The 26766-nt window shown below is 36.6% G+C and overlaps 4 protein-coding genes across 4 annotated transcripts; 2 read left to right on the forward strand and 2 right to left on the reverse strand.

Annotated features, from left to right (window-relative positions):
• Positions 1-1497: 1497 nt before the first annotated feature.
• On the reverse strand, positions 1498-4491 carry LOC110796213 (scarecrow-like protein 9). The gene is made up of 2 exons (XM_056828123.1): positions 4358-4491; positions 1498-4253 (listed from the first exon to the last, which is right to left on the reverse strand). Exon 2 carries the CDS (start codon positions 4126-4128, stop codon positions 1891-1893), a length of 2238 nt encoding a protein of 745 aa, XP_056684101.1. The 5' UTR covers positions 4129-4253; positions 4358-4491; the 3' UTR covers positions 1498-1890.
• Positions 4492-5348: 857 nt separating this feature from the next.
• Positions 5349-14494, reverse strand: LOC110796212 (oxysterol-binding protein-related protein 3C). The gene is made up of 10 exons (XM_022001244.2): positions 14071-14494; positions 13281-13374; positions 12248-12364; positions 12084-12156; positions 11855-11973; positions 11611-11732; positions 9040-9216; positions 7819-7963; positions 7299-7477; positions 5349-5837 (listed from the first exon to the last, which is right to left on the reverse strand). The coding sequence occupies exons 1-10, from the start codon at positions 14175-14177 to the stop codon at positions 5591-5593; spliced, it is 1380 nt and encodes a 459-aa protein (XP_021856936.1). The 5' UTR covers positions 14178-14494; the 3' UTR covers positions 5349-5590.
• A 1176-nt stretch (positions 14495-15670) lies between these two features.
• Positions 15671-16679, forward strand: LOC110796234 (uncharacterized). Its single transcript, XM_022001281.1, has 2 exons — positions 15671-16054; positions 16149-16679. Exons 1-2 carry the CDS (start codon positions 15671-15673, stop codon positions 16677-16679), a joined length of 915 nt encoding a protein of 304 aa, XP_021856973.1.
• A 2080-nt stretch (positions 16680-18759) lies between these two features.
• On the forward strand, positions 18760-19212 carry LOC110796233 (uncharacterized). Its single transcript, XM_022001279.2, has one exon. It carries the CDS (start codon positions 18760-18762, stop codon positions 19210-19212), a length of 453 nt encoding a protein of 150 aa, XP_021856971.2.
• The last annotated feature ends 7554 nt before the right edge of the window (positions 19213-26766 follow it).

A 26766-nucleotide genomic window follows, 5' to 3' on the forward strand; every position in this document is an offset into this window, starting at 1 on the left:
GGATAAAAATATTCATTGTACGATAATGTTGGTTTACATGCACTCTAAAATTCACGCACGCATCGCGTGCATAAAATACTAGTTAAAATAAATAGAAGCATGCATATAACTATTTATTTTTTGTCTAAGAGATTGATGGGTCACATACCTTGTATCGTTGGTTATTGTTAAAAGGTGATGAGCTTAAAATCTGAACGTTAAACTGAATGTAATATCGAACGTAAAATCTGCAAAAATCATTTTTTATTTCAGATGTTCATGATTTTAATCAAATTATAATCTGTCAAATTAAATTAAGCACTCTGAAAATTGGTAAATTTGATTATAAACAATATCATTAACTTGACAAATATGGACATTTAATGAAGATGTTTTATTATTTGACACCTGATATGGAGATGTGAACCCTACTTTAAAAATTTCTCGAACAATAGCTAATTGTTCTATTGAAGGTCTTTTAATCAGATGTTCTTAAGAAAAACTAAAAGCATGAAATAATTAATTAAAATCAATAGAAGCATATACTTTGCTATTTATTTTTTGGTGAAGAGATTGATGGGGCACATACCTTATGTCGTTGGTTATTGTATGCCACGATGAATTTAACACCCAACTTAAAATCGAACGTAGAACTGAAAGTAAATCCTGCAAAACCATGATTTATTTCAAAAGGTAATATGTCAAATTAAATAAAGCACTCTGAAAATTGGTATATTGATTTTAAACAATATCATAAATTTGACAAATATGGATATTTAATTAAATTTGATTGTAATGACCCGTTTTCTCTATAAAATTACAAATCATTTTCTCTATAATTCATTTCATTGCAATAACCAATTGCACATAGCTCCAATTGAATATCTCTATTAACACAAATTTTTGTTTATATTTGTGCATGAATCAATGAGAAGAGTCTACTTACATGTATTGGCGGTGGTGGAGCTTTTTCACAACGAACTATCTGATGGAACTCTGAAACTCTTTATAGAGATTATTAGGTTTACATACTATAATCAATCAATTTGTAGTTTTGGAAACAGTAATCAATTTGTAATTTTATTTGATTCCTTTTTCTTTACTGACGTGAGGGATGAGAGATTACAGGGATTTTTAAATCCCTTTCCTGATTTGGTAAGAGATTACGGGCAGGGATTAAAATGATTCTTTCCATTTTTCTATAATCCTTGCCTGATTCCCTGATTAACCTTTAAAATTTTAATTAGGAAACATCACACAAAGTCAGACGTTTGAATTGATGTTTAACAATTAGCCAAAAATAGATTATGTTTTTAAAATCACTAATTAATTGGTTTTTTAAAATAGTAAAATAATTAGAATTACTATAATATGAGATTGTGAAGAGCTGGAGGGTATTTTAGACATTTAAATGGTGGACACCAAAAGTGGTATTACCAAAATGTCCCTCCCCTCTTGGCTTATATAATAGAGAAGAGATAAGTCAGCAAATCAGTCCATTAGCCTTATAAGCCAAACTTTGCAAAGTAACCAAAGCATCGGAAGTTCATAGTTGGTATTAATGTCATCTAAAGAAATAGCTACATCTCATAATACAAATCATCTCCACCATCTTTGAGAAAATTGGTGGTGATGTACAAAATGTGGAAGCTCAGGTTTATGCAAACTACCTAGACGGAATCTATCTCTTGCTTAAGAAACTTCTTTTCCTGTATCAAGCTATTTCGGAAACGGGAAACCAAATCACCATAGTAATCTTAGCTAAGCCAATTACTTTTTTGGTGCTAAGTGCTTACCTTTAAAGTTGGATGCACAGCTGTAGCCTGTAGGACAGTTTTATGGCATGCAAAGAATGAAGACAAAATGTGCATTTCACATAGTTCTTCCTTTAGAGTTAGAGGTAGCATTCTTTTAAGTTGGTTGCCATGTGCTCAAGGCAAAGAGTACCCGCCCTTTCCATCCCAGAAGCAGCCATCGACTGTCTTCATCAATCATAAAATCCTTGTGGTAAGCTGAGTGAACCTGCAGTAAAGCCCTCTCTTTGATCTCTGAGTCAAGGGGAAGTTGAGTAAACCCAGCCCTGATGCTACGGATCTTCCACTGCTTGTATGTCTCTGGCCTCTCAACTCTCTCCCATCCTTCACAAGCCACAACATTTAGGGCCTCCCTAGCAAGGAGATCTCTCTCAATCAGCATCCTTTCAATATATTCACGCGGCACAATAGTTTCAAGCATATCAAACTGTGCTGAGTAATGAAAAAGTGCTTCTCTAAATCGCGTGACAAAGTAAGGTGCATTGTAGGAGCCATTAACCACGCCATGGATGAAAATATCAGGCTTAAGTTTTCTTATCAATTTCAGAACAATATTTCTTGAACTTTCAACTGACACTGTTTCATCGGGCAAGTTTTTCAATCGATAGATACAATTCACAACAAGCACCTCATCCTCATCAATGTCAAAATCTTCCAGTTGAATGGTATCCCATCTCTTTGCAATTGCATGATACTCGAAAGGAACTTTAAATTCCTGCGCATAATTCTCCAAACGTCTCCCTGTCTCCTCAACCCTTTCTGCGGGTCTAAAACCTGGTTGTGGAAAATCTATTCCAGTAATCCTAATTTTTGGTGGTCCACCCTCTCTCATTGATTGTCTTTGAATGAAAGTTGGCCACTGAAACCCATAAAGGATGCCAAAATCTATGATATGGATTTTAGAAGCTTTTCTTGTTCTCTTTGCAATGGACTTGTTAGAGAAAAAATTGGACAGCTTCCTGAATGGACATGCAGCAAGATATAAAAGGTAAGCTTTTAAAACATCTGCAGCAGTTGTTTTCTTACTTATAAGACCTTTGTAAATCTGGCTACCAGTACCAGCCAAACGAGCCTCAAGTCCATCAGCCATATAATGAGCCAGCCTCTGGTTTCCATCACCAAGAGGAGAAGAGTGCTGCCTGATCTGCTTTAGATAGTCATTTGCAGTCCTGCGGTCATCAGCAGCAACAGACTGTGCACAGGTTGTCAGAAGTGTTCTTAAATCCACCACTTCCTTCCTTCCACCCTTTTTTTTACGACTCTTTGGACCACTTTTCGATTGATCATTTTGCTCCGTCTTCTTGGTAGCAGCTGTTTGCAAGTTTGCTCTAAGAGAAACAACGAGCTCATTCTTATCACCACCGTGATGCAACAGCACCTTGTCAAACATATCTGACCGCACTTTGGAGTCATCATATGTAGCAGCCTGTTTGGAAAATCTCTCTTCTTCAGCATCCCCAAAACCATGCTTCCTTCCCTGGAATTTATCCCTTATAACATCTTTGTCTCTTTTCAATCCCGGATTTACTAATGCCTCATTACACTTCTCCGAATTCTTAGGTAATCTATTCATATCAGCGCTAACAAACAAACCACTTTGACTAGGAAGAAACTTATTCGCCTCCTCAACTCCCTTATTGAACTGAGAAATAGACTGACTCTCAGCGCACAGGTCATAAACCCCAAAAGAACTCACCTGCGAATCCACTAATCCCCCATCTAAAGCATTGTTAGCACTAGTTGAGCTACAAGATGATACTGGCTGTTGGTAAAGAGGAAAAGCATTATCAACATTAGAACCATAATACTGACCCTTTTCACCACCCCAGCTAGGATCGACCGATTGGCTATTACTATCAACAGTCCCATTGTTGTAGCACCTGTAAGAGTTATCAGCAAAATAGCTTTCTGGGATGTTGAAATTCGAACAAATGTAGGTCGGGTTTGGGTGCGAAACACGTTCAGGCAAATAGCTCTTTTCAATAACCTCATACAAGGATTTCTCAGCATCTTGAACAGCTTGATGCTGTAGAGATTCCTGAAGCATACAACCCTTACCCTCCACATCTTCTTCCACTAAAATCTGATTAATGAATCTCAGAACAGAATCCGAGAAATCGTAGTCTTCATTCAAGCTATCCTCATGGGTAACAACATTACAAACTGAAGACAATTCTCTTGAACTTGGATCAGGGAAGTAATAATTAACTCCCTTAACATCCATGATATTATTATTATGATTATGATTATGACCCACAAACCCATTTCCTAAATTGGGTAATCCATTCATATAATCATAATCATAATTTGAATATACAGGAAACCCATGATCCATTTGCTCGCAATTCCCCCAAATTGCAACCCAAAATACCAAGATATTCACACAATTCCAAGAAAGTAAAATAGTGAATAATAGGTTAAGGTTGAATCACACAATTTGAAACTAAAATCTACAAATTTCTGCAGACAAGTAAGAAATTAACAGATAATGAGCCGCTGTCTTAAATAGCACTTCAAAATAGAAGCTCAAAGCAGATGGTAAATAGAGAAGTGTAAGTTCGTACCTTTGAGGGGGAAAATGGCACCCGGGAGATATAGATAGAGGTTAAAAGAAAAAGGAATGGAGGGAGAGAAATGGAAAGGATGACAAAGTGAAGTGCAGACGTTAAAGGTGATGTAAACATAACCTCAACTAGAAACAAAGAAAAATCAAGTTAGTATTTTTGGTCTATTATCGGACTTTGTTCTTATTCGGACTTATCTTGTGAACTTATATTATCTGAATTTTTCTAAATTTATTTTATTTATCTGAAATTAATCGAATTTAACTTAACTAACTTATTTTATCTGGAAAAAATGACATATTTTATCTGAACTAAACTTATTTATTCGTGAAAATATAATTAAAAAAACTTATTTTTCTGAACTTATCTTAACCTAACTTAACTTTTTTTTTTTTTTTGACGGGTATCTTAACTTAACGTAAATTAAATGAACTTATTTGAACTGATTTGTCTGAAATAAGTTAAAATTAATAGAACAAAACAAAGCCTAATATTCAATTGGATTATTTAAATATTTCTGGATTAATGGGAAATTGAAAATCAATAACTTTGATTTATGAATTTCAAGTGGATTTCTGAACTGATTTGTCTTCTCTCAGACAAAATGGATATACTCCTATACATTATCAACGTTGCATTGGTGTAATACGGACAATATTAAATGAACAATGACAATATATAACAATGTGGACGAATGAACAACGCAGCTTATGAGCAACATGTTTTAGCATCAACATTAGTAACGCCTCAGTAGCACTGACCACTAGTGACCAGGATAGAGTGCCGACCAATTAATATTGTAATTAGCAACCAAGAAGTTAAAACTGGAAATATGATTCGCCAGTTGTTCAAAAACGATACCACTCCGTACGTTTACCATTTCTATTGGCGTTTAATAACTTCCCACAAACAAGAATTGAACTCCAAAATAAAATCAACATTTGACAAGGAAAGGATAGAATTCGAAACCTTAACCAGCATTGCGGCAGGGTGACCAGAAGAAGAGACACTATTCAATTAGGACTTGACGAGTTGAGTTGCTAATAATTTCACAATATACACATCATCAAGAATCACAAAAATGAAAAGGTTACAAGCCATAGATATACCCTACATTATCGATATCGGTAGCAATACTATTTTTCCAAGAATCGATTCTGGAAAAAGAGTTGGTCACAAATAAGAATATAAAGTGAATTAAGGACAATTTTGAAGACATGGATGCACTACAAGCTACTCTTCAGCTACACTTCCATATTGCCAAGGGTTGAACTCTATTGATTGGATGTCAACCTCGTGAATACTATCGTTGTTCTTCACAATTTCCCTCTGTTCAGTGTATTTGCCGTTGTAGTCGTAAACTTCCAAATCACCCCAAGGAGTGGTGGTAACTTCACCGTTGAAGTCAAACCACTTGGGAATAAATTGTTCTCCTTTCGCCTCACGAGTTCTTTTTTCAGCTCTTTGTCTCTCCTCCAAACTAAAAGCAGCAGTAAAGGAAATCACAAGTTAATTGCATAATTGACCTATAATATAACCTTGTCCTATAAACAGCTAATAATAATTACATGTATCCTATCATATGGAAACGCAACGAGGACATAAAATATTAAATGTACTCCAGCGGGTAGAGAAATACTCAACCTTTAACCCCAAACTTCCAAATACAGGTTAAACCAATGCATCAGTAATGCATTCTTTGTTTACTTATGATGACAGATGAATATTATCTATAAACTCTCAAATCGTACTGAGAACAGATTTGATTTAGAACATGGTAATACTTATTTGCTTGTCATCGGTGAATAGAAGGAAGTAGCAGATAAATAAATTAGACATTAGTAAGCTATGTAATCAGTTACTTGTATTATGTTAAGAACTCAAAGAGTTCACAAAGAACTATATTTAGCCTTAAAAAAAAAAGCAATTTTTTCACTATAAGCCACTTATGACAACAACCACATTTAAAGTTTGAGATTTACAATCATAAAAGCACCTTTTATTTTAAATTTGATACCTTTAAGCACTTTGGTGATTGACACCACTAAATGACATCATTAATGCTACTTCTACTTTTAACCCCGTTAATTGAAATATCGGTTAAACAAAAGTCAAAACCTAGAAAAGACTCTGTGGAAAGTGCAACAAGGCATAAAATCAAAAGTTTTGAGGTTGAATGCTACATAAAATGTTTAAAAGGTTGTCAAAGTGGCTTATACAAAAGGTGGTAAGAGACAAATATTTGGCCTTTTGAATAGCCAACCATAAAAAATAACAATTGGAATAGAACTACTCATTTGAGTCAAGTCAACTCAGTATTCAGTCCATTCTTGATGCTAATCCATACACTGAAGTTTCTTGGAATTTGGGTTTCTGATCCAAAGTGTTACTTTAACCCGGATTTTCAGCTAGTTTTGGATTTGGTTTTAGGTCAGACCAGCTCTTCATGAATCTAACAGTCTAATCACATTCAAAATGATGAGCATATCAGCACGCCTTGGAAAACAAATACTACCCCCCCCCCCCCCCCCCCACATACACACACTCACACAATTCAAACACGACATCTTTCTTTTTTTTTGGGCGCAAAGATTTCCCCAGGATATTGGACACCTTTGCACTAAATTAGATTACGGCCACTGGTGAGCGAAAGCCCATATGATAACCTACTAATGATGTGGCTGCACCCTAGAGCAAGTGAACGTGAAATGAAAGGTTAACTGAAGTTTCTGAAATGCTGTCATAGCTGGAATTTATTTTCTTTACGCTATGACAATGGAAATCTTAACTCTTCGTCAAGATTGCCAACGTCCAAAACAATGACAACTTGTAAAAACTGCAGAGCGTTTTACAAATATTATATAGGCACATATTTCATGTTGCACTACTGTTTTATTGCACAAACTTTCAGGGCAACCAGGGAAGGGCCAGAAAGAATTACCTGCTCTTTTCGGAACCAGATTTCGACAAATCACCCTTTTCAAGTGCATATCTATCAGGACGCAGCCGAGAATCTGATGCCAGCAACTGCTTAGGTGCAGTGTCAAAGCTGTTGATTTTGTGTGCGAAATACGTGTATTGATATTTGTCGCCTTCTGGAACATCAGCAACCCTCCATACCTGGGTAGAACCCAGAAGAACATTAAACTCCGATCAGTACGCTCTTTGTTGAAAGTAATAAAAAAAACCATTAACAGCTTAGGCATAGAAAGTATCAAAGTATGGTGTAGTGTAATGTAGTAGTAGCTCATCTCGGGAATACATGCAAGATTATAAATATTATTTTTGTTAAGTTATATTCAAGCTCCAGACTAGTGAGCTAAACATTCCAAAAACATGTGTTCCACACTGTATTGGCAGCAAGGCTATTCATTAGCATAAGCAAGCAGGGGAAGTCGATGAACGGAAACACACAAAAATGTTATAACTTATAACGAGAAACAAACTTCTAAAAAAACCACCTCTTTCATTTGGGTGCTTGGTAATGGTTCCCCTTCAGAGTCACACGGTTGATAGCTCATGGCCTTATTCCATTTTCCAGTCATCAAGATCTGTGGTTCATCAGCCGCATTATACACATAGCCATCAACTTCATAACGGCCAGCTCTACACATATCAAGGAATATAAAACAGAAGTTATGATTTGTCAAGACTGTTCAATTGTTTATGCATCTTGCATAATCAAGAAATGCGTAATCACCAAACAGGCATAAAATAGAGAAAACTTATTATGAGCAATCCCAGAAATCAAGAATTCCCTAAGACACTACTTTCTTGCTCGTATATTCAACATGCAATTACCAAAAAAAATAAGAAAGGCAACGTCCTAAACTACCTATCACATTAAGGTGAAAAGTATCATGTTGATTTATATAACATAGAATACTGATCCACTTTTTTCCTCAAAGATTGCAAGAGAGCAAAATTCCTTTCTCTTTATGTTGGTTGCAAGGGAATGCAGATACTCAGGTTACTTAGGACTTGCATTTCTAGAAACAAAACTATATTCAAACTGCTTTAAAAAAAACAGCAACACTAAGGAAGCATAGTAATGTCTGGTCATTATCAGACATAAAATATAAGATGATCCACTATGTGCATCTCAAAGTATTCTAATTTATAGTGGAAGCATCTTGATAATTCTCTCAAGATAAAATAAACAGGAAAAAGGAAGCATAGGTTTCATCTTTCAAGACCTGATGATTCTTCACACCATACAAAAAAAAAATCCACCAATAGAAAAGAAAGAAGACTCCATCAATCAATCCCGAAAATGGCTAAACATCAGCGAAAACAGCCTCATTTCTTCCCGTATGTCATACCAATTATCCCGGCCAAGGAAAGGCAAAACAGAAAAAGGAGGGGGGGGGGGGGATCAGGAAGAGTGAAGGCAAAAAATAAAACTGCAGACAAATTTTTTTTAGAAAGGAAACAGGAAGAGAGAAATCTTTCAATAGCACAAAACTAGATAAAGGAAGATAGCAATGCAGACCTAAAAGCACAAAACACTTCCCCTAAAAACGAAGAGTTTGATGTGTTAACCACTGGGAGGAAGAAAGATTGAAATGCTAAACCAACTAGGTGTTACAATAAAACAGCCATGTCATGATTTCCAGGAAGCACACACATGACAAACAAAAATTTGCTAATCAAGATTATCAAAAAGAAGGTAGAATATATACCCGAACCAGCCACATGGTTGAAAATACAGCACAACTTTATCACCAGTGGTCAAGTTACTGAGGACCATCTCTCCAGGTGAATCAACCCAAGTTCTTCCGAATATAAGATTGTTGACCTTGGTTGGAGGGGGCACCAACTCTAGAACATCACCATGGCCTTTTAAAGTCACTCGTGTTCTGGATATGAAAGTATATAGGAGAAATAAAATATTAAAACAGTTCGTACTTCACTATTAAAATTTGCCGAATATAAGCATTAGAAGCACCAGTAGACCACTACGAAAAGCTGAGAGCATACGAGTCGCTTGATTGTTCAAGGCAACTTTGAAACTAATTAAAACCTTGGATATAATAGTGGAACTACATTTCAATCTTTTTCCAGTCATAAAACAATGAACAAGTGGAAGCGACTTCTATACCTATACTACATACAGCGGAAAACCCTAAATCAGGTTTTCCCTGCTAATGTTCCCTTGAAACTGTAAGCATGGATCTTATTTACATTAATTAATTAGCAATCATGTAATTTCCAAAGCAAGATATACTGATCGAAGTTTTGAAAATTACTTTAATATTTTTAGAAGCCCAGTTTTCCCTTGGGAAAAGAGTGGTACAAGACACATCAAGTAAGTATCCCCCTTTCACCTTGACGTTTTCCCTTACTCCAACCTACATCAAGAGCAGGAAGCCCAAAACATCTTTTAGGTCCAGTCCCATTTACAATTTAGTCATTTATTTGCAGCCCCAGCATAAGCAAAAAATGATATGAAAAAACTAAAAGGTATAGTAAATTTCGAATTTGCTAGTAGCATAGTTACATTCATATAGTCATGTGTTGGTCTCACAATTACAGACATAGTTTGGCAGTAATTAGTCTTTCCAATTTTACATAGACCTACCATTTGAATGGCCTAAAAGGCTTTCTTTAATTTAGCAGCAATCAATCAATATTGGTGAAAAATATTAGTAGTATATATGAGAGCGAGTTGTCTCTCAAACAGTGAGTAAAAAAGCACAACGCGCACCAAGGTGATAGAGTTCTTGTTGCGCCTAGGCGCACCTTGGTCGCTCTTCGATGCACCTCACTGAAGTGAGGCGCACTGTATAAAGTTCAAAAAATCTGAGATATGCCTCAGGTGCGCCTCTCACATTCGCCTCAGGTGCGCCTCACGCACTTTAAGTGCGCTTCTTCAAATTACCCTCGCCTAGAACTGAAAAACCTCTTACCCCCTAGCGCCTAGGAACGACTTAGGTGCACTTTTTCATACACTATCAAAAAGGATGAGAATTTAAGAACCACAATTTCTCTTACAGCAAGTGCGTGTCAGGTTTTGTAAGAGAAACAAACAAGTTTAGTGAAGAATTGTTATTGTTCATGAGGTTTGGGGATTTCAATTTGCATGTCATGTCTATTGTTCTATATCTATCTTGAACAAAAAAAATTAAAGGTGTTAGCATATTCAATTTTTACAATCCTACAGATGTTGGTTGGGGTTGACCACTTTTGAGTCTTGACCGTTTATGTGGTATCAAACCCAGGTTAGTGAATCATAACTATGGAGGCTATTACAAGTAATTGCATGCTGAAATTAACTTTTACATTTCATTGATATGGAAGCCAATAATAGAGCAGCTGATTTATCGTAAGGACCTCCGCGAACCAGTTAAACCAATACAGCCTAACCTAAAATTATGTGGATTGTCTGATACGGATTTAAAAAAGGGTAAAGGAAGATTTTGGAACTAAGACAATGTATTTATAGTAGAATTTTCAATCATGTCTCCCTGAGTCCCAGGAGACTAATTGATTGTATTATTTTTGGATATGATAATAGATATTATGTTTAATGAAGAAATCAAGAAAAGGAAAATTAATGCTCATAATGCAGAAGCCCTTGTAACGGAGAAGGGGAGGAGAAGTGAAAGTAGAGAATCTAAAGATCCTGCCACACCAGGAAAGTTGAGGAGAAAGTAAAAATCCAGAGACTCCAAGAATAATACTATAATGTAATATGCCACTATATCTATGAAGACAAGACGAATTTGGTACAGGGAAATTGTTGACATTGGAAAAGGGTACAAAATAAGCAAGCGGAAGAAAAAATATAAAAAGAAATACCACTTCTACAGCTGAAGATAATAATATTTTGCTCCTGCAAAATTGTTAACTTGGTATTTCAAGCTAATGTCTACTACTTGACACATGAGATTGTAATTTTCTGTATTATATTGTAAAATCAGTTGGCAGTTAATTGCATAGTCGGTCCCTTCACGCAAGAGGGTTTTCCACATCAGGTGCTCATTATTTTTCCTATTTTTTAATAATGTAAATATTTTCTGGTTTTTTGGCTTGTTTTCAGAAATCCTGTGGATGTAAGACAATTGGATCCTTCATGTATGTTTTAGCCATACTATCCACTTCAAAGCACCCTTTGAAACTGTGAATAACTTTTTACAATTAGCGTTAGTAAGTATATGTATCAAAAAAGTATCCAACCTTCATCATCAGAAAAGTATATGTATCAAAAGCCATTTTCATCATGTAATGTCGAGCCTGGAAAAAAACATTACCTTCCAACAGGGTATACATCGACTGAGTTTCCTAGAAATTTCGTCTTCAGCTTTGATGTTATATCATATGTGAAATGGTCATTTTCTGCATGTGCAGCACTCATTGGCGGATGGTGGCTCACCTGAAAGTCATACAAGTACAAAGTTAAAGGAGCAATTCGTAATGCACCAAAAGCCTACTAGCAAATAAACATGAGATTTGAAACTGATATTCTCAGAATCAGAAAACACGATGGAATATTACTTGTTCTGCTATAAACGAAATGCCTCCATGATTCACCATCTCATAAGTCTCACCCAAGATTGGATTGAAAGGCTTCCATGTGCGTTGGAAGGCAAAGTAGACAGAGATAAAAAAGGACGCTGCAGAGATAACATTTAGCATCAGTAAACAATTCAAGCCAGGAGAAAAAAAATTATTAAGTGAGGGTTTAGTGGCGGATAGGTGGGAGACCCAAGTGTATAATACTTACAGGCATAAACCAGTCTCAGGTGAGGATCCTCGCATCTATCCGCCTCATCAAGCAGGTGGGAGTACTCCATCAACTGTGACATTTTAGAGAGAATGCTGCATTATTCATGATTCACAAATAGGCCACCTGTTACCCAAACAATGGAAAAGGAGTAAAGAAAGAACCTCAGCCATTTTTTGCAACATTGTCATTGGTTCAAAAATAACAACTGGCAGTGTGACCATTGATGTAATATCAGAGCCTATGTACTTTTGCATCATTTTCCAGTAACCATCTCTATCCTGAAAAAGACAACAAGTCAATCCACTATCAAAAAAAGGAAGCAGCAATAATAATACTTCAGGAGGATTGAACATTAATAGCACATGTATACATTAGCTTTCTAGTTCGAGGAATAGGAGCATCCATCACTAAAAGGATAAGTTCAACTTGGAGCAAACTCCAGAACCACTAAAACAACCTGACTAAATCTCTCAGCACTCTCAGAAATGCATGCTGGCACCTGAAAGAGCAGTTCCTTATAAACAATTACTTTATGACCTGTGGAACCTTTATGGTTTTAGGCATTTGGTCCTGAAAGAAAATCTGTCTATACTTTTTTTATTAGAAGTCAACCTTCACAACGAACAACCCTTTCAAAGCAGTGTGTGCTTCAGCTTTCTGCGGCGATTCGTGAAACACATGATCTTCCAAACATGTCCATTTTCTTTTCGAAAAATTAAAAACAATAAATAAAAGAACAGTGATATTCATCCTACTGAAGGAACACTCATCGTTAATGTACAAGTCCATCGTCTAATATGAAAGACCAAAAAGTACTTTCACACGGTCAACAAATATTAAATTGAAAAGTATCTTATTATAAATGTTTCCTACTGAAGTTTAAGGGTCCACATTTGATATTAAATGTCAAACTTGAATCTGACTTAAATCACTTGAAATCACTATGCTTCAAAAGAAGGAAACCAAGGAGACAGCTTCAGTTGTATCCCCCAAACTTATACGGGCCTAAAAGATGATACAAATAGTGCAGTTGCCCCAATATCATTGATTATGCATTCAAGTTCTTAAGTATTTCATCATCTACAAATGTGAAAAGACTAACTGAAGTGTCAATGAACAGTGATCACAAAAGAGCAAAAATGGCAATCATCAGGAAGTGCATCGGATAAAGAAGTATTAAACACACAAACCCACCTCCTGCTTCCACCTTCCCTTCTGTGCTTCCTCTACCGCATCATCAGTTCCTCCATCGGGGTTTATAACTTCCAAACCTTCTTGTTCTGTCGATCTGGAATGCAAAAGATAAAGCAAAAAGTTACACACAGCAAATATATAAAATGAATCCAAATTATCAAATTACAAATATCATTAGCCATTACATAAAAAACCAGAAAGGTTTGGGAGAACACACTCAATGACACTAACCTCGATACAACTTCAATAATTGACACCAGTCACTCCAGCACAAACTCTCACATAAAACACCTCATACTTGACAACTTTAGACAGCTAGCAACACATAGCAACCGGCCTAAACAAGCTAGAACCAAATCGTGTCCCACTACTACCATCTTTGTGCCTCATAACAGCAGCAACAAGTTTTTCCTCTATCAACTTCCTCCTATTAACTTATAACATTTTCGTCTCCGTTTCTGTTTTTGGTATTTTTGTAAAGAGTGCCAAATTGATGTCAATGATTGCTATTGGGCCAAACTTCGCTAGAGTAATTTTCTCTTACAGTACGATTCCATAAAGTTCTATTGCTATCAGTATTCGTGATTTATAGTCAGATTTTAAAAAAATTAAACATTACACTAAACCTCTTAAAAACAAAATCGACAAGCAATCAACAGCACAGAATTAGAAGATAAATAAATCTTCATAATGAACCGAACCAATTGAGCTAAAAATACTTATCACAGCAAAATTCAAAACAAGGGGAAAAAAGTTTTAAAAAAATTAGGGAAATCGGAATTGATCATACCCTTTAACAGATTTGTGCACAGAAGTGCCAAAATTAGAGAAAGTAGATGCGATTGAAGCGAAGAATCCACCAGCAGAAGCAGCTTGCTTCGGATCTGTGGGTGCCATGTTCGTACTAATTGGAAGGTTGATGAAGATTCGTAGAGAATTGTGTGAAGTCGGCTAACAGTTTGAAAGACGGTTACAGGTCGAACCAGAGGAGAGAGAATGGGGAGATTAAGGAGGAGAGAGAAAGTGAATTGTGAATTGACGAATTAATAGAGATTAGAAATTGAAATTATTAAGATTAGTTGTACAATTAAACTTTAGAGCTAAGAACAGCGAGGAAATAGGGTATGGGTTGGCGGTTTTATTTGTTTGAAGTGGGAGAATATTAGGAGAGAGAAAGTGATGATTTATTTAGTAGGAGGAGGACTCAAAAGTCGTCTATGGAACACGCATTAGATGACGCCTTTGACCGTTAATAATCCACCTCGGCGGCCAAATTACATGGAGAACATTCCTAGGAACTTCATCACTCCCACACAGGAATGGCAATAGATCGGACTCGGGTCGGACTCAACAAGATCCAAATCCGATCCGATTATTTTTCAAGACCCTAAATCTAAGTCCATACTCGAGTCCGACTCCGAAAATTTCACATCCGACTCCGAAAATTTCACATCCGACTCCGGTCTATTCGGACTCTGCAAACTCCGACTCCGCCACGATCTGACCCAATTTTACTAGAAGTTCACTCAGCCTTCACCATCAAATGAAAAAGAAGAAGAAAGTGAAGAACACTTAAAACATTTACATGTCATTTAAAATCAATTACACATAAGAATATTAGATATAGAAGCCAACCATCAAACATGTGTAGTATAAAAGAAACATTTAAAATACAATTAAATTCAGTATATATGTTAAAAAAAAAACTACATTATTCAAATGGATTTTTTATTGATTCAGATCTAAACAACAAACTAGATGTATGATTTTCGACAACTCTAAGAATAAAGAGAACTAGGTAGAAAAAGAAATAAAGAGACAGTACAGATACTAGTCGATTAATAGTCTTCTGGTTGTTGGGTACTTTACATAATGAAATAAAATCATCTCCTCATTGTTGGGTTTGATGAGCGCCAAAGATTTCGATGGACAATCAGTCGTTATACAGGAGGAGAGAGATAGTAGAGGGAAGGAAATCGCGGCTGCGCGATTTGTGAATTGAGTTTTAAGTTAACTTACTTTTATGCTACTCCCTATTTAACATGCGCTTTATTAATTCGGAGTCGGGTCGAATTCAGTCGGAGTTGTCACAGGGTCCGAATCCGACCCGCCTCCTGTTCGGACTCGGACTTTTTTTGACGGATTCAGAGTCGGATTTTTCTTTACCGGATTTGGATCGGAATTTTTCCTTCGGATCGGCTCGGACTCGGGTCGGAGTCGGATTGAATTACCATCCCTACTCCCACAAGTCACGAACTCACAACACTGATGATGTTTTGGTGGTGAATTATGTTTAGATAATGTTATTCTAGAGATTCTTACAAAAACAGAGAGAGAAAGTGCTTAGAGAGAGAAAGTGCTTAGAGATCAAACTCTATACGTAACTGAGTATGGGGGTGGATAACCCTACCCCGAATGATCCCCCAGATGATATCAACATGTTAGATCACCAACAAGAAGCTTCTATCGATCAGCAAGAACAATCAACCGTTGCATCAACAAAGAAAATTAACTCCTTTCGAGAAGTAGTAGAAAATTCGAGCCAATGGTTTGCGGAGGCACGAAAGATCATAACATCATCCACCGAATGGGAAGAATCAGATGCCATAGCACCTGAAGGAAAATTCACAATACAATTTAATAAAAATACTTTGGATAGGCTGAGAGCCCCATGGAAGTTAACCCTAATGGGTAAGTGTCTTGGAATAAATATTAGACCTTCGTATATGGAAACACGGGTTCGAGCGATGTGGAGAATCAAAGGATCCTTGGAGGTAATCGATTTAGGTAAGCAAGTTTATTTGTTCAAATTCACGCAACCGGATGATTATGAACGTGTTCTATTTGGGGGTCTTTGGTTCATCCTAGATCATTAATTATTTGATGATCACAACTTGGAAACCAAATTTTAGACCATCTACAAACGCATTTGACACCATGTCGGTATGGATTAGAATAGATGAGTTACCCGTTGAGTATTATGATAAAGAAGCATTATTTGAGATTTCAAGAGTGGTGGGTAAGCCCATAAGGGTTGATTATGCAACAGATAAAATAACACGGGGAAGATATGCTCGTGTTTGTGTGGAAATTGATCTGTCAAAACCCTTAATCACCAAAGTGTGGGTAGGTGGAGGATGGCAACATATCCAGTATGAAAGTATATCTCTACTGTGTTTTGGTTGTGGAAGAATTGGTCATGTTCACCTTCAATGTCCAGAAAAGGAAGCAACACCTTCATTGAGTGCCTCTGGTAAGGCAACTGGTTTAGATCCATGCGTTCCAAATGGTCAAATGCGAGCCCAAGAAATGCCAAACATGACCCAAGCAATTCTGGAAAGAAAGCCCAAGGACGTGGGGGAGAAAAAATTGACACATATGGGCCTTAGACTTTGGTAAATCAAAACCGAAATGTTAAGCAGGGGAACACTAATCAAAGGGATCCTAATTCCAAGATTAATGATTATAAGAAAAGTGGAATTTCGAAACCAGCAGCCAAACATAATTTCGAAATAAAGCAACCTGGGAATACTAAAGGGCAACGAAGTGGCCAATGGACTCAATCTGAAAACACGATGATAATTAATCACCAGAGCAAATCTAATGATGAAAACTTTAAGCTAACAAGAAGAAGCAAAGATGGAGAAGGAAGTTCGGAGGTAGCCGTACACGTGGAGAACATCTTCCAACACTTGGCACCAGGTGATGATTCACCTTCATCTGACTTACCCTTGGTGGTTAATTCTACTCAAGGGGTTAACCAGGATAACACACTTCTTAAATCTACCCCCATGTCTTCTTCTCTCCAAACCGTTCATCTCTTCCTTCACAAGCTTCTCTTTCTCACTCTAAAATTCTAATCAATGGCAAACAATCACTCACCAAAAACGACATGCATGTCGATCAACCAGAACTCCAGACCGTTTCAGAACCGTCCGAGGCAAAATTGGGTCCAAAGGGGGCCGAGGCACTTTCGGAACAGGGGTCCTCCGGAGGATGTGATAGAGGTGCAACGACAATCAGTTCAGGAGGTATCACCGCCACAACTCCTATCTCTGTTCCCAATACAATCGGAGATGAGTGTATGCTCAACGGAGAGAGAAATTCAATCGACGGAGAGGACTCAGTTACCGGAGGCAAGAAATCTATTGGATACACTATGGTGCAGAGAACAATTGCTGATGGAACCTACTCCGAGACCAAGATTGGACATGCCGAGAAACTTCAACCACCTGACCGGGCGGAGCCAGACTTCAATCCCATCAACATGAGACCACATTTAGTTCAAAGGCTTTCAAGAGAGGTTCCGATCACTCCCTTGCAGTAAGAAACTCAAGGTCAAGACATAGCTCGAGCGGATCGCCTTAATAGCTCTCTACGAAACTCAAAGAGACGTAGTGGGGGTACAAATTCAGGCAACATACTTCCGTCGATTAAGGGAGATGATGAAAATTCTCACCTATATGACTCCCATAATATTGGAGGACCTGGGTATGATGGGGTTATCACACGAATGGAGGGATTGGGAGGAGTACTTCCTTCCACCAAATCCGAGACTGGGTGCTGAACCAAGTGTGGTGTTGCAACGTCCATTACCAAATTTAGCAATTAAAGTGTGTTTATGGAATGTTAGGGGGGCATCTAGAAATGGGTTCATTCATAATGCATTGTAATACCCCATATTTTTAGGCATTTTATTAATCATTTTATGCATTTTTTAAAAAATATCTATTGAATATTCAAATATTTTGGAGGGAAAATATTCAAATTTTTTTTGAGGGAATATTATTTTCAAAACTGAATTTAAATTATTTTTGTCGGATTTTATTAATTCCTAATTCTATTAGGAATCAATTTTGGAGAAAAAGAGTTTTAATCAACTTAAAATTATTTTATAAATCCGAAAATTATGTTTATTATTTTATAAAATCAGTTTTATATTATATGATATTTATGAGAATATATTTCGGATTTATTTTGGAAAAATAAAGATAAGGAACATATCTAATTACTACCTTTTAAATAACCAACTTTTGTAATTACTACCTTATGTAATTTTTATTTTATTTTACTACCTTAAACTTCCCATAATTTATTGTTTACTACCTCTTAACAGTTTCCATCCAAAATTCCGTCACATGGGGCCCACTAACGGCTAGTTTAGGATTTCCCTCCTTATATTGTTTCAATCTTCAACGATTTTCTTCATCTTAACCCCAAAATTTTCCTGAAATTTCCAATCCATTTCAATACTTCAATTAGGTTAGGGGTTTTACTTTAATTTGTTACTCGTTCGTTTATGTGCTCAAACCAAGGAAAATTCTGCTCATTACAGGTATCAATTTTATGTTTTTGTTCTTTAATTAGGGTTTAAATCCAATTTGGGGGTTTTTGTTCTTCAAATGAATTAACAAAATTAGGTTACTACTATTCGAATTGATAACATAATTAACGAGAATTAATGTAAATTGTAGGAAAAATGGCTCCTCCTTCTCCTTTATCAAAGCAAAAATGTTATTGTGGACTCCCTGTTGCGCGTTTAACTTCATGGACAAGAGATAATCCTGGGCGCAAATTTATAGCTTGCCAAAGGTATGATCCAGTTACGGAAACAAGGGGATGCAAGAAATTTGAGTGGCTGGATGAGGAAGATTGTGTTGATTGGCAAAGGAATGTCACGAATGCTTTGTTATTGGATAAGAAGTTGCTAAAAGTGGAAGTGAATGCATTGAAGAGTGAAGTTGATGATTTGAGTGGGCAAAGAAGGTGCCTGTTGAATGAAAGTGACAATCTGAAGCTCAAGTGTAAGGCTCTTATGTCTGAAGTGAACAAACTGAAGGAGGGGAACCACAACACACTTGGGAAGCTCAACCACATTGCCATTGCTGCTCCTGTGTTGTGTATGGTATTTGTAATGTTTTTCAAAGCTTAGAGAAGAACTAAACTAAATGTGGAAGGTGTTATTGTATCAGTTTATGGATAGTTGACTCATTTTGTATTTTGAATCATTAATGAAATGAAATGGGATCCCTTTTATGTTACTTGTTGTCTTTGATTAACGACAAATTCGTTTTTCGTGTCGTGTCTTTATTTTGTGAAAACCCCGTGTCGTGTCTATTTTTTAAGACTCGAAAATGGTATGGAAACTTAAACGAGTGTTGACATGGGTACGAAAACTTAAAGGAGTATTGAAACGGGTACGAAAACTTAAAGGAGTATTGGAACGGGTACGGAAACTTAAAGGAGTATTGGAACGGGTACGGAAACTTAAACGAGTATTGCAAGTTCCCTCTTATTTCTGTTTAGTAGTGGAATAAGGACCAAGAAATTAAGAACAAAACCAAATAACGAGCTCAATGAATAACAAAAGTCACTGGTTCTTGCATTTCTAGTTTGAAGGATGTTTGAAGGACAACACAACACAAGCTAATTTGTTCAATACACAACATCAGATTACTTGTTCCATCAGAAATACATATCTAACAACACAAAATAGAATGCTAATGGGCTAAACATTAAGATGTAGTGCTTCTCTTCAATGCCATCTTGGATCTTGTTTGAACTTGGGATGGAGCAGCTGAGGTACTAGCTGTGGGAACATTAGCTGATGTACTAGCTGTAGGCACATTAGATGAGGTTTGGCTCAATATTGTTTGCCTTTGTGATGTTGATCTCTGTAATGGTGGTTTGTTAGCAATGCTGTTAGGAGGAGTGATTGAACCTTGAATCTGCAGTAATTGGATAAGATTTGCTAAGCACAACCTGAACAAAACAAATATTGTAGTGCAAAATTACAAAAGAGAAGGCAACAAAACTTACATTGTGTTCAAGCTTAGACCACTTTTTCTTTCTCTGCTCCACAACCCATTCATTGTTCAGAGGAGGCCTCCCACCTTTGTTTTTGGGAGCTGAAGCTGAACTTGTCTCTACAGCTCCATTTTTGCACTTTCTTTTGTTATGCCCAAACTGACCACAATTCCCACATTTGTTTTGCCTTTTGGCTCTATCAGGATGTGGTACCTTCTGCTTCTTGCTCTTTCCATTGCCCTCTCCCTCTCCCTTTTCCTTCTTCCTTTTCGTTGATTTTGGTCTTCCTGGCATAACCCTAACTGCAGGTGGGAGTGGTTGTGGCAGGTCAGAAGTATCCCAGTGCTTTGGGCCAGGCATACCCTTCACTGGAAGTGCATAAGCTTGCATATATGTATCCTTGCTGTAAGCAGTATGCACATAATCAAGTGGATTTGCTCTTTTATCCAGCAGACTTGCATATGCATGGACACATGGGATACCAGTTAGATCCCATTTGTAACATGTGCAAGTTCTTTCATCCAAGTTTACCAAAACTTGGTCCCCCCCTAGCTGAACCTCATATTCATTGTCCCTGGATGCTTGTACTATGCATGCTCTAACTGAATTCTCCATCCCCTCAAACACCTGATTCACATAAGGCATAACAGGTCCCCCCCCCCCCAACTGGTTGATAGATTTCCACTTATCGTTGTTCCTTTTCATCATATACCTTCTCAACCACTCCATTTGGGTGAGAATTGGTTTATCTCTGGCATCCCTAATCACTGCATTGAATGTCTCACACATGTTGTTTAATAACATGTTGGACTTGCAGTTAGTGGTGAATCCATGTCTTGACCAGTGTTTTGTGGGAATGTCATCCAGGTATTCATATGCATCCTCATTCAATGTCTTAATAGATTCCATTGCCACTTCATAGTCAAACTACAAATACCACATACATGCCGTCAACAGAAAACTAAAAACAGAAAACAGAAGGCAAAACAGAAGCAGCATGCACACAAGCTCTACAATCAACTCAGTTAAGGAGCACAGTCAATCAAGGTCAACTATAGTCAATATGCACACAAGCAGCATAGTCAACTCAGTAACAACAAAATTCCAGAAAAAGTAAACCTAGGTCAACTTAAGCAACCATGCACACAAGCTGTACAATCTACTCAGTTAAAAAAAAATTACAGAAATAGTCAACCTAGATCAACTTAAGTCACAAAAGAGTCAACCTAGGTCAACTTAAGTCAACCAAGGTCAAATTAAGCAACCATGCACACAAGAATTACAATCAACTCAGTCACAACAAAAAAAACCAGAAAAAGTCAACCTAGGTCAACTTAAGTCACCATGCACAAAATAAGCCGAGTCGGGAACTTGGACACGTTCCCGAGTCCAACTAACTAACATAAAATAAGCCGAGTCGGGAACTTGGACACGTTCCCAATGTCCAACTAACTAATATAAAATAAGCCGAGTCGGGAACTTGGACACGTTCCCGAGTCCAACTAACTAACATAAAATAAGCCGAGTCGGGAACTTGGACACGTTCCCAATGTCCAACTAACTAATATAAAATAAGCCGAGTCGGGAACTTGGACACGTTCCCGAGTCCAACTAACTAAAGTAAGTATTTTACCTTAGTTGTAGCCCTAGCAGCATTCCAGAAGAGGTCTTTAAACAGAGAACCAGTGAATTGCAACTTGAAATTAGCCCAAATATGCCTTGCACAATATCTTGTTTCAGCTTGGGGCACCACAGTACTAAAAGCTTGCAACAGACCCTGTGTTTACAACCAAAACAAGGTACACACAATGTTAATTAATGAAGTACTTAATCATATACAAAGAATTAACTTTAAACAGGTTGAAGACCATACCTTTTGTCTGTCTGACATAAAGGTCCAACCTGCTCCACTATCACCACCCAATTCTTTCAGTAGCAAGTCCAAGAACCAACACCATGTTTCTGTATTTTCAACCTCTACTGTGGCCCAAGCAAATGGGAAAATGTTGTTATTACTATCTTTGTCAACAGCAACAAGTATCTAACCAGGGTAAGCACCTTTCAGATGGCATCCATCAACCCCTATGATTGGCCTGCACCCTTTTTTGAAACCTTCCCTTAGAGCATCAAGGCAGACATACATTCTTAGACACAAGGGAGGTTCTGGTCTTTCAATACCTTCCACAAGCACAATACAAGTACTCCCAGGGTTGTATTTCAACACAGCTTTAGCATAATCCCACACCCTTTAATATTGTTCAAGCGAAGAGCCGTAAATGATCAACTTTGCCCTAGCCCTTCCTGACCATGCCAATCCATACTTGATTTGGATTCCAGTATCCAGCAACACCTTTCTCATAAAGGAAAACAACTTCATATGAGGTTCACTCCTCCACTCCTCCACATACCTTTCTCCTAAATACTCTGCATTTAACTTAGAGTTCATGATTAACCTCTGACAGAAATGTTGCATGTTCAATGTCCTAATCTGCCACACATCTTGCTTATACAACTTCCTAACAAGGACCTTAAAGTGACACTGCACCCCAGCTTCACACACACACTTAGGTTTCTTACTCCTGCTTGAATCCCATGGACAGTCACACCTAAACTTGCAATAGGTTGTTATTCTGTTATTTCCATTGTGTAGGTAATAGTAATCATACCTCTTTTGGATAGCATGCCACCTCAATGCCTTCCTCACAGCCTGAACACTTCCAAACTTAAGCCCCAACACAAGGTTAATTGGCCTACTAAAGTCAGTATCAGAGTTGAACCAAGGGCTGTTGTCTACCTCATCATCAGACCCATCAATGCTCCTTAACTCATCTGACTCACCCTCAATCTCTTCCTGAATCCTAACCTCTTCACATTCTAGATTATCATCCAACTGTGACTTCTTCCTTTGGACTGATTTCACTTTTTCCCCTTTCCCTGTATCTTGTTTTGCCTCCTCTAAACTGGAATTGACTTGCCTTAACAACTCAGCATCACCTGATTGTGTGTTATCTCTTTTTCTTTTCCTAAGTAACTCCTCAAAATCATCAGCATCATTTAGAATAGTCTCTTCCTCCCTAGGTTCCCAATCAATATCAAGATCAGAAAAATCTGAGTCTGAACTATCTGACCCAGATCCAGACAGTTCAGAACTAAACAACTTCTTGCTAGCTCTGGTTTTTTTCTTCCCAGTTGGTTGTTTCCCCTTACCCTTCACAGCCACTGTCTTTACCCTAGGGCTCCTCCTAACAACTCCCTCCCCCTCACCAGAAACTTCATGCCCCTTACCCTTACTCACACCTCCCTTTTCAACTTTTTGTTGTTCAACACTTTGTTCAGAAGCAACCCTTTCCCTTTCAGCAGCAGACCACTCTCTTCTGGTAATAACAACTGCAGAATTGTCTCTAGCTGAAGTGTTTGCCCTAGGTTCTAACTTCACTGGTTTTGGTTTTATATTGCTGGTTGGTGGGTTTTTTGTTGTTGGGCTAGCAGCTTGGGTCAAAGGCCCATTTAGTGGTTTTGTTTGTTTGTAAACAAGAGGTTTCCTTGCATTGGGATCAATTGTGCAAAACAATTCCACACAGTTATTTCTGTCCACAGTTTCTAACAAACATCTAGCATCCTCATCACCACTGAACTCCCTCTTCCCAGTAGTGAAAGTTCTACCCTTCTCCCTATACCATAACTTCATTTGATGATATTGAGGAATTGCCCGATTATTGAACTTATATGCACTAGATACAATGTGCTTAAGTGCAGGAATCTTAAGATCATTTCTAGGCACTTGTATCCTAGTATACTCCCACCCACCCTCAAATCCAACCACCCTTCTACCTCTAAATATATTTTCCTTAAAAAAACCCCCTAATTTAAACCTAATGTCCACAAATGTATTGTTAATATCAGCCTGCATTCTGTACACAAATTGAAAAAAAAAATGCATTTCAATCAATAATTCCAATCAACCATAATTACCCCAATAAGTAAACCACATGAATAAACAACTGAATAACAGCAGCCCCAATATGTAAAGCACATAAATTGGCATTAATTTTTATTTAATTACCCTAATTCGTATTAAAATAATTGTTCCCCAAATCCTAGGGTTTACCAGTCAACAAACCTCCAAAATCCACAATTACCCAACAAAATCCACAACATATTTAATAAAACACCTAATTTAACAAACGAAAATGACTAAAGTACTTACATTTTGATGCTTACGAATTTCCAAAGGACAAAAGTCACCACCTTTGGTCCCCTCCAATGATTGAGATGCTTTGTTGCTTTCCAATTGGACCCAGCGATGACAGAGATGAAGATTCGCCTTTAAGATTCGTCACAAGTGGTTGAGAGGAAGTGAAGAAGAGAGAGAAAATTGTGAGGTTGAAGGAACACAGTGAGCATTGAAGGAGAAGAGAGATGAATCGTGAAAGGAATTCCAAAAGAAGGAGGGAATTTAGAATTAAATCCGTTAGTGGGCCCCATGTGACGGAATTTTGGATGGAAACTGTTAAGAGGTAGTAAACAATAAGTTATGGGAAGTTTAAGGTAGTAAAATAAAATAAAAATTACATAAGGTAGTAATTACAAAAGTTGGTTATTTAAAAGGTAGTAATTACGAAATTTTCCTAAAGATAATTCTATTTAAAATTGGATTTAAAGAGTTTTACCAATTCAAAATTCCCTAAAAATACGAATTCTTTGAGATAAATTCTGAAAATTTCAGGATAAATCTTAATTAATTATATAAGCCTCTTTTTAAAATTTCGTGATTTTATCTTTTGTATTTCTATTTTAAACAATTTTACTCTAAACCGAATATCACCAAAATCATGACTAGATTCAGAATCCTATCATAGCTTGAACACCAACCACGGCCATACCCCTTAGGGTTCCATTATAATCCTAACCCTAACCCTATACCTATAAATACCTCCTACCTCATTCATTATTATTCACATCAAAAGTTGAGAGTTTTCCTAAGCCCGCTCTTAAACTTCTTCTCCCTCTTTGGCTCTAAACCTTCTTACCTAAAACCCTTATGCCACCATCACGACACCCCCGTCGTGCACTCCTTGCCGCCGACGTCTACCTCTTGGTGTCGTGACTTCCACACCCTAATTGTTTTCAAAGCCTTCTCTTTTACGGTCAGTTTTTACTATTTAAACTCTTCTAAATTAATGCCGTAATTTTTAAAATTTTATTTTTGAAACAATAGTTCAAATTTTGATTTATGATACTATTATTATGCATTCATAACTCATTAATTAAATTTAAGTCCATTAGATTTATTTTTATTAATTTGATTGTTTAATCATGAATTAATTAGGGTTTTATTTATTTAATTGTTAGGAACTCGTGAGTGATCCGTAGCAGGATCAAACTAATTTTTGTGTGAGGTGTTATTTAATCAAGGTACGTGTATGTGGCTTGATAATTATGTGTTAAATCTATGTATGGTTTGAATTGTTATATTCTAATTGATTAATCAATTTCCAATTGAATTATGAACTTATGATTTTGTTTTTATTCTTGAATTTATGGACAAATGATTTGTGGATTTCGAATTTATATTAATGTAAGGATTTTCAAGTGTTAATGATTCAATAAAAGGTCACTTCGAAATTATTGATGAATTTTAATGATTTAATAATTAATCATTTATTTACACATGTATTTAATCAAAAAAAATTATGTTTGATTAAATAAAAAGGAGGTTAATCGTTTATCATTGTGAATGGAATTGGAAAGTCTTTCATGACATTATTATACTTAAAGTCTCAAAATGGAATGGATCTCATGGAACATTAAAGTTTATACGCATCACTTGTTGTGTAAGTCGAGGGTCACTTGTTGACTATTATTTGGTTAGTACCCCAATGCATAGATTTGTGATGGAATACTAGATTGGGGGTGTGCACATTTAGGAAGGAAGGGGAGATGAGAAGAGGTGTTTTAATTTTCATATTCTAATTGGAATCTAATTTTGGAAAGTTTCTACTTTTGAAATATTGTTATATTTGGAAAGTTTATATATTTGGAATATTTCTATTCATGGAATGTTTCTAATTTTGGAAAGTTTCTATTTTAAAAATATGTGTTCTTGATATGTTTATACTTTTGAAAAGTTACTATATTTGGAAAGTTACTATTTATGGAAAGTTTCTAATTTTGGAAAATGAATCTTCTATGATTTCAATCAAGCAAGTTTGAAGTAAATGGTTTGTGAAAGTATGTTCAACTGTATATAAATGTTTTACAAGTCTTGCATATATTCGTACTTAGCTTTTGCTAACCCGTATTTCCTATTTGTTTTGGCTTGGCCCTGTTCACCTTTTGGTGAGCAGTTTTCAGGAACTTGATGTGATGATGTGACATGCTTGCATACGGGATTAATGGAGAGTTCACTAGTTAGGATTTACTTTTCTAAGTTGGTTTCATTAATGAGTTCAGATTTTAGTATTTTAAATTTAAGGGTTTATCGAATATACACTATTATCATTTCGATTATTATTATTCAATAAAGAAAAGTATTTGAGTTATTCCGCTGCATTAGTTGAATTAATTAGCCTTTAACGTAATCACGTGGCGGTAATACCCCTAAGTTTATCTCAAGGTTGGTTTTATTCAATTAAATGTTGGTTTTAAATTAAATGTTGGTTTTAAAAAGAGAGAAATC

The sequence above is a fragment of the Spinacia oleracea genome, chromosome 5 (assembly GCF_020520425.1).
Source record: "Spinacia oleracea cultivar Varoflay chromosome 5, BTI_SOV_V1, whole genome shotgun sequence".
Classification (NCBI taxonomy): Eukaryota; Viridiplantae; Streptophyta; class Magnoliopsida; order Caryophyllales; family Amaranthaceae; genus Spinacia; species Spinacia oleracea.